Below are 14,622 nucleotides of genomic sequence, written 5' to 3'. Positions count from 1 at the left end.
ACAGAGATTGTAAGTAAATGACTGCATTTTTATTTTATTTGCATTTTTCATACTGTCCCAACTTTTTCTGATTTGGGGTTGTATTAAAACTTCACCTTTGTGGTATATAAGTAAGACAAGATGTAAGATGGGCTGTCAATGTCCAAAGCATGTTTCCCCAGCAGTTACTATTGTTCTTACCATCAAAGCATCCTGACTAATGTCTTACTCTACACTTGATACCATTAATACCATTAATAATCATGATTAAGCCTGAATATACCCAGTCTAAGTAGATATTACCTAATTCTTCTAGTTAAGAGCTTCTAAAATATCATTGTGTATTTAAATCTAAACAGTGAATATGGATAGGTAGGATGACAAAGATAGGGCAAAATTAGCTAGCTGTTTTGCCTTGAATTTAAATGTCTTATTAACATAATGTAAACAATGTATTTTATATTTAATGGCTTAATAACCAAATTGTTGGACACTTTTTAGGTCAAATGATTAACTGCAACAATATACACCAATCAGCCGTAACATTAAAACCACCTCCTTATTTCTACACTCACTGTCCATTTTATCAGCTCCACTTACCATATAGAAGCACTTTGTAGATCTACAATTACTGACTGTTGTCCATCTGTTTCTCTGCATGCTTTGTTACCCCATTTCATGCTGTTCTTCAATGGTCAGGACCCCCACAGGACCACTACAGAGCAGGTATTATTTAGGTGATGGATCATTCTCAGCACTGCAGTGACGCTGACATAATGGTGGTGTGTTAGTGTGTGTTGTGCTGGTATGAGCGGATCAGACACAGCAGCGCTGCTGGAGTTTTTAAGCACCTCACTGTCACTGCTGGACTGAGAATAGTCCACCAACCAAAAATGTATCCAGCCAACAGCACCCTGTGGACAGCGTCCTGTGACCACAGATGAAGGTCTAGATGATGACCGACTCAAACAGCAGCAATAGATGAGCGATCGTCTCTGACTTTACATCTACAAGGTGGACCGACTAGGTAGGAGTGTCTAATAGAGTGGACAGTGAGTGGACACGGTATTTAAAAACTCCAGCAGCGCTGCTGTGTCTGATCCGCTCATACCAGCACAACACACACTAACACACCACCACCATGTAAATCAGCATCACTGCAGTGATGATAAATAATAAAAAAAAACAGGGTGAAAGCAGGGTAAAAAGGTATGTAGAGAAACTGATGGACTACAGTCAGTAATTGTAGAACTACAAAGTGCTCATATATGGTAAGTGGAGCTGATAAAATAGACAGTAGTAGAAACAAGGATGGCTGATCAGCGTACCTCAGTAAGTCAGGGATGTTAAACTCCCTTTGCCTGATGAGACTCATGACTAAATGTACAGCTTTACAGCAATAGCAAAACATCACAACAATAAGAACACAGAATTTACCTTTACTCAAGTGTAAAAATAGCTCATCCTTACAACGCTCTAGCAAATACCGCCTATCATGAGTTGAAATGTTGTAATTTAAGAATATGGTGCAATTACATACATTTTTACAAAGAGACCCGCATTTAACATTGACCATTTAGCCTCGCCGTCAATGCTAATAATGGACCTGCAGCGGCAAATTCAGTTCCAAGCGTAACCTGTAATTACGTACATAAATGCTGCGCTTTACACAGATGGTATATACAGTCATATAAGTGATCGAGCTACCAACAGACTGAGCATTTGGTCTGATCAATTCTAATTTGCTCTTGTCTGCAGTGGTCAGTTTCTATCAAAAGTGGTCCAAGGAAGGAACAGTGGTAAACCGGCGACAGGGTCATGGGCGACCAAGACTCATTGATGCACGTGGGGAGCGAAGGCTGTAGACGAGCTACTGTAGCTCAGATTGCTGAAGAAGTTTATGCTGGTTCTTATAGAAAGATGTCAGAATAATAATAATAATAATACATTTTATTTATATAGCGCTTTTCAAGATACTCAAAGACGCTTTACATAAGACAAATAATCAAAACAAATACGTACATACACCATACAAATCATAGTACAAAATCAAAATAGTACATCAACATCAAGAATAATTAAGATAAAAACAAAGAGAGCAGCATAAGACAGTTCATTAAAAATTAGCTAAATTATGAGAGAGAACAACAAATATAGAACAATTTCTTAAAATTAGACAGAAACAGGACAGATTTACATGCAATCAGGAAACTGAAAACTTTACACGTTTTAGGATCTAGGACTTCACATTTCTGTCGTGATCTAAGTATAAAAACTATTAAAAAGAATAGCAAAAATAAAAGCATTTATTTTGTGTTGTTACAAGTTAAATGCCACTCTGAATAGATGAGTTTTGAGAAGTGACTTGAATTTGGACAGGTCAGGACAATCTCGTAGGTGTTTGGGGAGAGCATTCCATAAAGATGGAGCAGCTATGGAAAAGGCCCTGTCACCCCAGGTCCGGTGCTTGGTCCTAGAGGGTATGGACAGTAGGTTAGCCTCAGAAGAGCGAAGGCTACGGGAGGGAATGTGCTGATGGAGCAGGTCGGTGAGGTAGGATGGGGCCTGATTATGGAGAGCTTTGTGAGTGAATAGAAGAATTTTGAATTGAATGCGTTGAGCAACGGGAAGCCAATGAAGTTTTTGTAGAACAGGTGTAATATGATCACGGGAGCGAGTATGAGTAAGGAGGCGAGCAGCTGAATTCTGGATATACTGAAGTTTTTTTAGGATTTTGTTAGATGTACCATAAAGGATGCTATTGCAATAATCAATTCTGGATGTAATAAAAGCATGAATCAAGGTTTCGGCGGCAGAAAAGGAGAGTGATGGACGTAGACGTGCTATGTTTTTTAGATGAAAGAAAGCAGTTTTGGTGATGTGATTTACATGGCGGTCAAAAGAGAGGTTGCCATCAAAAATTACACCAAGATTTCGGATGTTAGAAGACGGAGACAAAGTGTCATTATCAATGGTAATTTGAAAATTTTTTGTGGTTTTTGCCAGGGTTGTAGGACCTACGATGATCATATCTGATTTTTCACAGTTTAATTTGAGGAAATTAGCTTTCATCCACAATTTCATTTCAGTGATGCAATTTGTCAGAGTGGAGTGAAGTTCAGTATTAATGGATTTGGAGGAGATGTAAAGCTGAATATCATCAGCATAGCAGTGGAAATGTAAACCATGCCGACGTATGATGTCACCAAGGGGGAGCATATAAAGAATAAACAAAAGGGGACCTAACACTGAGCCTTGGGGAACGCCTTGGGACAGTGGAGCAATGGCAGAACTACAATTGTTGATATTAACAAACTGTTGTCTGTTTATGAGATATGACCTTAACCACAAAAGGGCAGTACCAGTGATGTTGACAGAGGATTCAAGGCGGGACAGAAGAATGGAGTGATTAATGGTGTCAAAAGCTGCAGTAAGATCAAGGAGGACGAGAATATTAATTTGTCCAGAGTCTGAGGAAAGAAGAAGGTCATTTGTGACTTTGAGGAGGGCTGACTCAGTGCTGTGCTGGGGGCGGAAACCAGACTGAAATGATTCAAATAGATTATTGGAATTTAGGTGATCTTTGAGCTGTGAGGCAACAACACGTTCCAGTATTTTCGACAGAAATGGAAGATTGGAAATGGGCCGAAAGTTACTCATAATGTTAGAGTCAAGTCCAGGTTTTTTAAGTATGGGAGTAACAGCAGCCAATTTGAGTGATTGAGGGACTGAGCCAGAACTAAGAGAGGAATTGATTATCTCTGTGATAAGTGATGAGATAACTGGAAAACAACCCTTAACAAGTTTTGATGGAGCAGGATCCAAAACACAAGTGGAGCTTCGCATCCCTGTTAAGATCTCAGATAGGTCCAAAAGAGACACAGGTGAGAACTGAGACAGAGGCTGGGTAATAAATTGAGATGAGATAGGCGGAGAAACAGAGATGACAGGGGAAACTGTCAGAAAATTGTGGATATTCTCAACTTTTGTTTGAAAAAATGAGAGGTAAGAGTTACACTTGTCAACTGTAAAGGAATTGGTAGTATTGTCAATTGGTTTGAGAAGTTTATTTATTGTGGAAAAGAGAGTCTTAGGATTTGTTGATCCAGCATGTATGAGTTCGGAATAGTAAGTGGATCGGGCTGCCGTAAGAGCGTCTTTGTAATGTTGAAGATAATCAGAATAAATCTGATAATGTACTGTTAGACCGGTTTTCTTATAAAGTCTTTCAAGCTGGCGTTTACGGGATTTCATTTGGTGAAGCTCAATTGTGTACCATGGTGCGGAATGACTAAATGAAACAAATTTGGTTCTCAAAGGAGCCAGCTCATCAAGACATGAGGCGAGTATGTCATTATAGTAATCGACAAGGTCAGATGAATTACTAGACAGTACAGGACAGACAGACATCTTTTTAACAAGAGAATCTGAGAAAGCAGAGGGAGAGATATATTGAAGATTCCTGAAGGATATTTTACGTTTAGCTCTAGTGATGGGCCTAGTGACCTCAATGTCCATGATGATTGTCAAATGATCAGAGACAGTAAGGTCATGGCTGGACGGCTGATGAACTAGGACACCAGTAGAGCAGACAAGGTCAAGAGTATGACCTTTTTTATGAGTTGGAAAATGTATATGTTGTGTGAAATTAAAACACTGTAACAATTCCAAAAATTCCCTGGCAAATTTACAGTTGTTGTCATCAATATGGATGTTAAAATCACCCATAAGCAGTACAGAGGATGAGAGGGCACTAAGCTGGGTTAAAAAATCTGAAAAATCAGAGAGAAAGGAAGCGTTTGGCTTTGGCGGACGATAAACTACAGCAGTGACCAGAGGAGTAGGCCCTGACAACTTGAAAGCCAGGTGTTCAAAAGAAAGAGCAGCAGGAAAAGACAAAGTGGTTATTTTAATATCATCCCTATAGACTGCAGCAACACCACCACCTCGCCCTTCCATACGAGGTTCATCAATATACGAGTATCCCATTGGCGTGGTCTGATTTAACATAAAATAATCCAAGGGTTTATGCCAAGTTTCAGTGAGACAGAAAAAGTCTAGTTCACTGTCAGATATAAATTCACTAAGTACAGTACTTTTTGTGTTGAGTGAACGAACATTAAGCAATGCCATTTTCAAGTGGTATTGTTGTGTAGTTGGCTGTGAGGAACGAGGAAGAGAACGGAGATTTGCTAAGTCCACTCCGCGTTTCCCATCCCACTCCGTGGACAGCGTTGTCATGGAGACTACACCGCTACTGGTGTGCAAGGCAGCAGCGCTCTGATGACGTGTTTGCGGAGCGACAGTGCGCACGGCTGACCAGAAGGATGGAATAGCGTTACCGTTTCGAAGATAAACAAGCTTTCTCCGGGAGCCCCTGTGAATATAACGAGGCCGGCGAAGGAGTCCAAGCTGTTTGATGACTGAAATACACGATGGAGTAGTGCAGTTGTTGAACTTCCTCAGCTGGTCAACGGAATAGTTCAACATCGTGCCGATCCCAGGAAAACTCATCCACCGTTCACCACCGGCCGCAGACGCGATGTACAGTAGAAAGAACAAAAAGTATCAAAAGCACAAATAAAAGTATCAAAAGTAACATAAAAGAAATAGATCCACAAGGTGTGTAAAAAGATGAAAACGAAAAACGATAAAAATACAATAAAATACGGTAAAATACGGTAAAATACGGTAACGGTAGCGGCAGCCAAATGCGCCAGCGTCCACCATCACCATGGCAATACACATCACAGTGCATCACAGTTTGTTGCGTATGGGGCTGCATAGCCACAGACCAGTCAGGGTGCCCGTGCTGACCCCTGTCCACCGCCGAAAGCACCAACAATGTGCACGTGAGCATCGAAACTGGACCACAGAGATCTATTCTAGATCATTCTAGATTCTGTGATTGCCATGGTGATGGTGGACGCTGGCGCATTTGGCTGCCGCTACCGTTACCGTATTTTACCGTATTTTATTGTATTTTTATCGTTTTTCGTTTTCATCTTTTTACACACCTTGTGGATCTATTTCTTTTATGTTACTTTTGATACTTTTATTTGTGCTTTTGATACTTTTTGTTCTTTCTACTGTACATCGCGTCTGCGGCCGGTGGTGAACGGTGGATGAGTTTTCCTGGGATCGGCACGATGTTGAACTATTCCGTTGACCAGCTGAGGAAGTTCAACAACTGCACTACTCCATCGTGTATTTCAGTCATCAAACAGCTTGGACTCCTTCGCCGGCCTCGTTATATTCACAGGGGCTCCCGGAGAAAGCTTGTTTATCTTCGAAACGGTAACGCTATTCCATCCTTCTGGTCAGCCGTGCGCACTGTCGCTCCGCAAACACGTCATCAGAGCGCTGCTGCCTTGCACACCAGTAGCGGTGTAGTCTCCATGACAACGCTGTCCACGGAGTGGGATGGGAAACGCGGAGTGGACTTAGCAAATCTCCGTTCTCTTCCTCGTTCCTCACAGCCAACTACACAACAATACCACTTGAAAATGGCATTGCTTAATGTTCGTTCACTCAACACAAAAAGTACTGTACTTAGTGAATTTATATCTGACAGTGAACTAGACTTTTTCTGTCTCACTGAAACTTGGCATAAACCCTTGGATTATTTTATGTTAAATCAGACCACGCCAATGGGATACTCGTATATTGATGAACCTCGTATGGAAGGGCGAGGTGGTGGTGTTGCTGCAGTCTATAGGGATGATATTAAAATAACCACTTTGTCTTTTCCTGCTGCTCTTTCTTTTGAACACCTGGCTTTCAAGTTGTCAGGGCCTACTCCTCTGGTCACTGCTGTAGTTTATCGTCCGCCAAAGCCAAACGCTTCCTTTCTCTCTGATTTTTCAGATTTTTTAACCCAGCTTAGTGCCCTCTCATCCTCTGTACTGCTTATGGGTGATTTTAACATCCATATTGATGACAACAACTGTAAATTTGCCAGGGAATTTTTGGAATTGTTACAGTGTTTTAATTTCACACAACATATACATTTTCCAACTCATAAAAAAGGTCATACTCTTGACCTTGTCTGCTCTACTGGTGTCCTAGTTCATCAGCCGTCCAGCCATGACCTTACTGTCTCTGATCATTTGACAATCATCATGGACATTGAGGTCACTAGGCCCATCACTAGAGCTAAACGTAAAATATCCTTCAGGAATCTTCAATATATCTCTCCCTCTGCTTTCTCAGATTCTCTTGTTAAAAAGATGTCTGTCTGTCCTGTACTGTCTAGTAATTCATCTGACCTTGTCGATTACTATAATGACATACTCGCCTCATGTCTTGATGAGCTGGCTCCTTTGAGAACCAAATTTGTTTCATTTAGTCATTCCGCACCATGGTACACAATTGAGCTTCACCAAATGAAATCCCGTAAACGCCAGCTTGAAAGACTTTATAAGAAAACCGGTCTAACAGTACATTATCAGATTTATTCTGATTATCTTCAACATTACAAAGACGCTCTTACGGCAGCCCGATCCACTTACTATTCCGAACTCATACATGCTGGATCAACAAATCCTAAGACTCTCTTTTCCACAATAAATAAACTTCTCAAACCAATTGACAATACTACCAATTCCTTTACAGTTGACAAGTGTAACTCTTACCTCTCATTTTTTCAAACAAAAGTTGAGAATATCCACAATTTTCTGACAGTTTCCCCTGTCATCTCTGTTTCTCCGCCTATCTCATCTCAATTTATTACCCAGCCTCTGTCTCAGTTCTCACCTGTGTCTCTTTTGGACCTATCTGAGATCTTAACAGGGATGCGAAGCTCCACTTGTGTTTTGGATCCTGCTCCATCAAAACTTGTTAAGGGTTGTTTTCCAGTTATCTCATCACTTATCACAGAGATAATCAATTCCTCTCTTAGTTCTGGCTCAGTCCCTCAATCACTCAAATTGGCTGCTGTTACTCCCATACTTAAAAAACCTGGACTTGACTCTAACATTATGAGTAACTTTCGGCCCATTTCCAATCTTCCATTTCTGTCGAAAATACTGGAACGTGTTGTTGCCTCACAGCTCAAAGATCACCTAAATTCCAATAATCTATTTGAATCATTTCAGTCTGGTTTCCGCCCCCAGCACAGCACTGAGTCAGCCCTCCTCAAAGTCACAAATGACCTTCTTCTTTCCTCAGACTCTGGACAAATTAATATTCTCGTCCTCCTTGATCTTACTGCAGCTTTTGACACCATTAATCACTCCATTCTTCTGTCCCGCCTTGAATCCTCTGTCAACATCACTGGTACTGCCCTTTTGTGGTTAAGGTCATATCTCATAAACAGACAACAGTTTGTTAATATCAACAATTGTAGTTCTGCCATTGCTCCACTGTCCCAAGGCGTTCCCCAAGGCTCAGTGTTAGGTCCCCTTTTGTTTATTCTTTATATGCTCCCCCTTGGTGACATCATACGTCGGCATGGTTTACATTTCCACTGCTATGCTGATGATATTCAGCTTTACATCTCCTCCAAATCCATTAATACTGAACTTCACTCCACTCTGACAAATTGCATCACTGAAATGAAATTGTGGATGAAAGCTAATTTCCTCAAATTAAACTGTGAAAAATCAGATATGATCATCGTAGGTCCTACAACCCTGGCAAAAACCACAAAAAATTTTCAAATTACCATTGATAATGACACTTTGTCTCCGTCTTCTAACATCCGAAATCTTGGTGTAATTTTTGATGGCAACCTCTCTTTTGACCGCCATGTAAATCACATCACCAAAACTGCTTTCTTTCATCTAAAAAACATAGCACGTCTACGTCCATCACTCTCCTTTTCTGCCGCCGAAACCTTGATTCATGCTTTTATTACATCCAGAATTGATTATTGCAATAGCATCCTTTATGGTACATCTAACAAAATCCTAAAAAAACTTCAGTATATCCAGAATTCAGCTGCTCGCCTCCTTACTCATACTCGCTCCCGTGATCATATTACACCTGTTCTACAAAAACTTCATTGGCTTCCCGTTGCTCAACGCATTCAATTCAAAATTCTTCTATTCACTCACAAAGCTCTCCATAATCAGGCCCCATCCTACCTCACCGACCTGCTCCATCAGCACATTCCCTCCCGTAGCCTTCGCTCTTCTGAGGCTAACCTACTGTCCATACCCTCTAGGACCAAGCACCGGACCTGGGGTGACAGGGCCTTTTCCATAGCTGCTCCATCTTTATGGAATGCTCTCCCCAAACACCTACGAGATTGTCCTGACCTGTCCAAATTCAAGTCACTTCTCAAAACTCATCTATTCAGAGTGGCATTTAACTTGTAACAACACAAAATAAATGCTTTTATTTTTGCTATTCTTTTTAATAGTTTTTATACTTAGATCACGACAGAAATGTGAAGTCCTAGATCCTAAAACTTGTAAAGTTTTCAGTTTCCTGATTGCATGTAAATCTGTCCTGTTTCTGTCTAATTTTAAGAAATTGTTCTATATTTGTTGTTCTCTCTCATAATTTAGCTAATTTTTAATGAACTGTCTTATGCTGCTCTCTTTGTTTTTATCTTAATTATTCTTGATGTTGATGTACTATTTTGATTTTGTACTATGATTTGTATGGTGTATGTACGTATTTGTTTTGATTATTTGTCTTATGTAAAGCGTCTTTGAGTATCTTGAAAAGCGCTATATAAATAAAATGTATTATTATTATTATTATTATCATGTATCTTGCTTAGGTAGAGAGTACAGCACAGTATTCTAGCCTATATAGCTTGTTTAAGAGATCTTGCTTAGTGAATCATGTCTTGCTTTACGTTATAGCATAGTTCATGTTTAGCATTAGCATTGTATGTAGCTTGTAAGGTGTATCTCAGCTTAAAGTGAAGGTTTGTTTGTTTGTTTATTGGAATTTTAACATCATGCTTTACACCCCTGGTTACATCCATGACAGGAACGGCAGTCACTCACCACACAAGGCTAATCAGTCCACAAGGTCACATCGAACACAGTCATGGACAATTTGGTGTCTCCAATTCACCTCACTTGCATGTCTTGATGACTGTGAAAGGAAACCGGAGCACCCGGAGGAAACCCACGCAGACACGGGGAGAACATGCACAGAAAGGACCCGGCCTGCCCAACCTGAGGATCAAACCCAGTACCTTCCTGCTGTGAGGCAACAGTGCTACCCACTAAGCCATCGTGCCGTTTGCTTAAAGTGAAGGATAGTTTTGGGTCATGTTTCATTTGTGTTTAGATTAGCATTAGCAGTTAGCATTTAGCATAGCGGTTAGCGTAGGTCATGTGTTTGTGTTTCTTATGCCTGGTCCTGTGAAACCTGATGTAGAAGTAAAATTACAACTTAATTTTATAATTAAATATTATTAATTTTCATTTTTAATTATATTATTATATTTATTTTAATAACAATATTATAATTATTTGTTTTTATTTTAATATTATTTCAATATGTGTCTTCTAAAGAGACGTAGGAGTAAAATTGCAACTTAATTTATTATTTTATTTATTTGTAATTATAAAATTATATTTATTTTAATAACAATAATAAATAATTAAAATGTTATATTATTTTAATGTCTCCTAAAAACATGTAAAAGTAAAATTGCAACATTTTTATTTCACAATTCAATTTTTTTATTTTAATTATATAAATACAATTACTTTAATAATAAATATAATTTAATAATTTTTGAAATATAATTTATATTTTATATTTATTATTATATAATATTTATAAAATATTATACAATATTATAAAAAATATTATTTATTTGATTAGAATTTAATATATTTTAATATGTGTGTCTCAAACAGATGAAGTAGTAAAATTGCAACATCTACATTTTTTAATATAATATTATTATTATTATTATTTTTTTCCCCCCCCAATTTTCTCCCCTAATCTAGTCGTGTCCAATTACCCTGATTGCGTCCTCTATACTGATTCGACCCTTCACCGCTGACTGAGGACGCCTCTCAACTGACATACGCCCCTCCAGCACGTACAGTCAGTACAGACTGCATTTTTCACCTGCACGAGTCGAGTTCATACACTTGACGGGCACTGTGTACGGAGGGCCACACCCCCATCAGCATTATTCCTCAGCCCTGTGCAGGCGCCATCAGTCAGCCAGCAGGGGCCGCAGTTGCACCAGTTATGAGGACCTATGGTCCGACTTTTTTACCCCTATGAACAACAGCCAATCGTTGTTCATGCAGCCGCCCAGCCTAGTCGGAAAGGCAGAGCTGAGATTCGATACGAAGTATTCGAAAACCCAACTCTGGTGCGCTAGCGTACTTTAGCGCTGCGCCACCTGAGCGGCTTATCTTATTTATTTTTAACTATATATTCATAATAATAATCATATTTACGTTTACATTTTCAGCATTTAGCAGACGCTTTTATCCAAAATGACTTACAGTTATGACTGAACATAATTTTAAGCAATTGAGGGTTAAGGGCTTTGCTCAGGGGCCCAACAGTGGCAACTTGGTGATGGTGGGGCTTGAACTGGCAACCTTATCCATGTTTTCCAGTGCTGTGTGTAAATGGCTGACACAAAACGACACGTAGCAACCCCACTGAACAGACACAGACACTAAACAAGCTGGAGTACAGCCGACAACGTAAGCATTAGACATTAAGCTAACCTAAGTCGATCAATTATTATTATTATTAATTGTGCCATCATCATCACTACCCGGGGAGAACATGCACACAGAACTCCACACAGAAAGGACCCGGACCGCCCCAGCTGGGGATCGAACCCAGGACCTTCTTGCTGTGATGTAAAGAGTACTAACAATTTAGCCCATGTTATTTTATTGAATTTATTATTTAATGAAAGATGTTAAATCATAAATCAAAGGCAAAATAAAATTAATCTCCTGATCAATAGAAAATGATGGATACCAAATACCAAAAATGTTAAAGTGCACCAATTAGGTCAACTTTTTTATCCAGTAGGTTTATAAACTCAAACAAAAGGTCTACAATATAAATAATTGATGTTAAATTGCTTACCGGTTGTGATTTCTTCTTTTTCTTCTTTATTGCTCTAAAGAAACCCTGTTTTTCCTTCTGTTTGGGAACCTCGGGTGGGTTTATAGCCATTGCCTCAGAGTTATTCCTGAAAACAGAAACATCAATACATAATCAAATGGGGTTTTTTTTAGTTTTAGGCAGTTATTTTGTAACATTTACAGCTTTGCGAAACATATTACATTCAATCACATCTTGGAGGTTACAATTACAGAATTATGTCCTTCTGCGTTGCCATTAATGGTCAGCTAAAAAGGATTAAAGGTGCAGACGACTGTCGTGTTGGTTTCTACTAACCCACACTAACACTCACCTGCACCTTGTTGAGCATCCTTACTTGAAACAATGATCCTGGACTTGATCTGGTCTGATTTTCTGCCAACAGTCTTTATATTTTCCTGGGAAACCAGCCGACACTGTGGCATTTATTTGTCCGTCACAATAAAACCAAGGGCCAGCCAGAACAGTGGCTGCATAGCAGATCCTGGATTTGAACAGTCTACCCACACTGCCCCAGGCTTATTATAAAGTACACAAATATTAATAAAATTAAAATATATGCCCTTACACTACAGCGTTGTGCTAATGGTAACAGCTGCTACAGTCGTAATAACAGAAACAACTCACCAAGGGTCGAAGTTTGTCTGGCGTTTTGAGTGACTGGCCAGAGTAGCACTGTCTGTAGGTACGGCTGAAACTCTGCTCTGGGCTGCACTGTCATGGAACGAATTGTCTGGTCGAGGAGACGGAACTGCAATATAGACACAATATGTTAATATATACACAATATGTAGTGAATAATGTGTGTGTTAAAACAGATGTAGAAGGATAATTGCAACATCTTTATTTTATAATTAAATATTATTTATTTTTTAAATTTTATACTTATATTTATTTTAATAACAATATTATTATTATATTTCTTCATTATAATTTAGTATTATTTTAAACTCTTCTAAACTGTAAAAGAAAAAGTAAAATTACATCTATTTTTTTATTTAATCTTTTTCATTTTATTTATTTTTAATTATATGATTATACTTATTATTATAATAATATTACTAATCTTATTTATTTTTGATTATAATGTAATATTATTTTAATATGTTTGTCTCCTAAACAGACGTAGAAGTAAAATTGCAACATCTTCATTTTATAATTTAAAATGATTTATTTTATTTATTGTTAATTATATAATTACATTTTAATTATAATAATATTAATATTATTTATTTATTAATTATAAATTATTATTATTTTAATATAAGTGTCTCCTAAACAAATGTAGAAGTAAAATTGCAACTTAATTCTATAATTAAATATATATTTTTTATTTATTTTTTATTATATCATTATATTTATTTTAATAACATTATTATATTCGTCTTTTATTATAATTTAATATTATTTTAATAAGTGTCTCCTAAACAGATGTAGTAGTAAAATTGCAACATCTGTGTTTTATAATTTAATATTATTTATTTTATTTATTTTTAATGTCTCCTAAATAAATACAGAAATAAAATTGCATCATCTTTATATTATAACAATATTATTTATTTTTAATTATGTTATTATATTTATTTACTTTTTAAATTAATTATTTTATTAATTTTTATTATAATTTAATATTATTTTAATACGCGTGTCTTCTAAACAGGTGAACAATCTTTATTTTATAACCTGCTTTATTTATGTTTGAAGTCAGACCTACATACGAGCTTGTCAGGTGGGTTTAAACATTTAGTCCCAGTCTGGGTTTAGGGTTTAAGAGTACCTCTGTAGAAGCTGCCCACTCTGCGAGGCATGGAATCACTATAAATGATCCTGTTCTCCTTGGACCCATCCTCCACATGTGGATCATGATACATCCCCACCTGCAGCACAGGAGGACGAAAATGCTACTGCATCAGAATGCCTACACCAAGACCACGGGGTAACTTTCTAATTTTAGTACCCTTTATATACCAAAGTATGTGCATTTTGCCCCAATTTTACCTCCCTATATCTAGTTGTATCCAATCAACCAATTGAATTTCACGTCCTTTACTGCTGCTGACAACCACTCCTAGATGATAACAGTCGTGACTAACACACGCCCGGTTCAACGTGTGCAGTAGCTGACTGCATCTTTTCTCCTACGAGAGATGGGTCCATATGGAGACCTGTATAGCGCACTAAGAGTCACGCACTGATCTCTATTATCCTCAGTCTCAGGATGCAGGCACCATTGATCAGCCAGCAGAGCTCGTAATTGCAGCATTTATGAGAAATCCCTCTGGCATTCCCTCCCTCAGACTAGTCCGTATAGGCACCCAGCCTGCCGGTAGCAGAGCTGACCACCTAGCAAAAAATCTACTTACATACAGAAGCAAGCATTACAGATAAGGGTAAAAGAGTGCAGCAGTTTTCCTTCTGTGGGGTGAGCTGTGGGGGACTCTGACCTCATTTTTAGGTCGCTGTGAGTGGAACGGCACAGTGTTATCCCTTGTTGAGTCTTTCATTGGACCATGAGCGTGAGACTTCTCTTTAGGAGACTGTTCATTCTGCTGACACAAAAACAGAACCAATAAAGGGCATGTTTAT

General features: G+C 38.3%; 1 protein-coding gene across 1 annotated transcript in view; it reads right to left on the bottom strand.

The window, feature by feature from the left end:
- Positions 1 to 14,622, bottom strand: part of cdkl5 (cyclin dependent kinase like 5) — an 84,183-nt gene that overhangs the window by 7,591 nt on the left and 61,970 nt on the right. Inside the window, exons 12-15 of the mRNA XM_062989647.1 lie at positions 14,481 to 14,582; positions 13,814 to 13,913; positions 12,664 to 12,787; positions 12,019 to 12,124 (exon numbers count right to left, since the gene is read on the bottom strand). Coding sequence (XP_062845717.1) covers positions 12,019 to 12,124; positions 12,664 to 12,787; positions 13,814 to 13,913; positions 14,481 to 14,582 — 432 coding nt within the window. The remainder of the gene's footprint in view (positions 1 to 12,018; positions 12,125 to 12,663; positions 12,788 to 13,813; positions 13,914 to 14,480; positions 14,583 to 14,622) is intronic.

This window comes from Trichomycterus rosablanca, chromosome 27 (assembly GCF_030014385.1).
Source record: "Trichomycterus rosablanca isolate fTriRos1 chromosome 27, fTriRos1.hap1, whole genome shotgun sequence".
NCBI lineage: Eukaryota > Metazoa > Chordata > Actinopteri > Siluriformes > Trichomycteridae > Trichomycterus > Trichomycterus rosablanca.
Note: the sequence above shows the minus strand (reverse complement) of the source record. Positions and strands in the feature narration are given on the sequence as shown.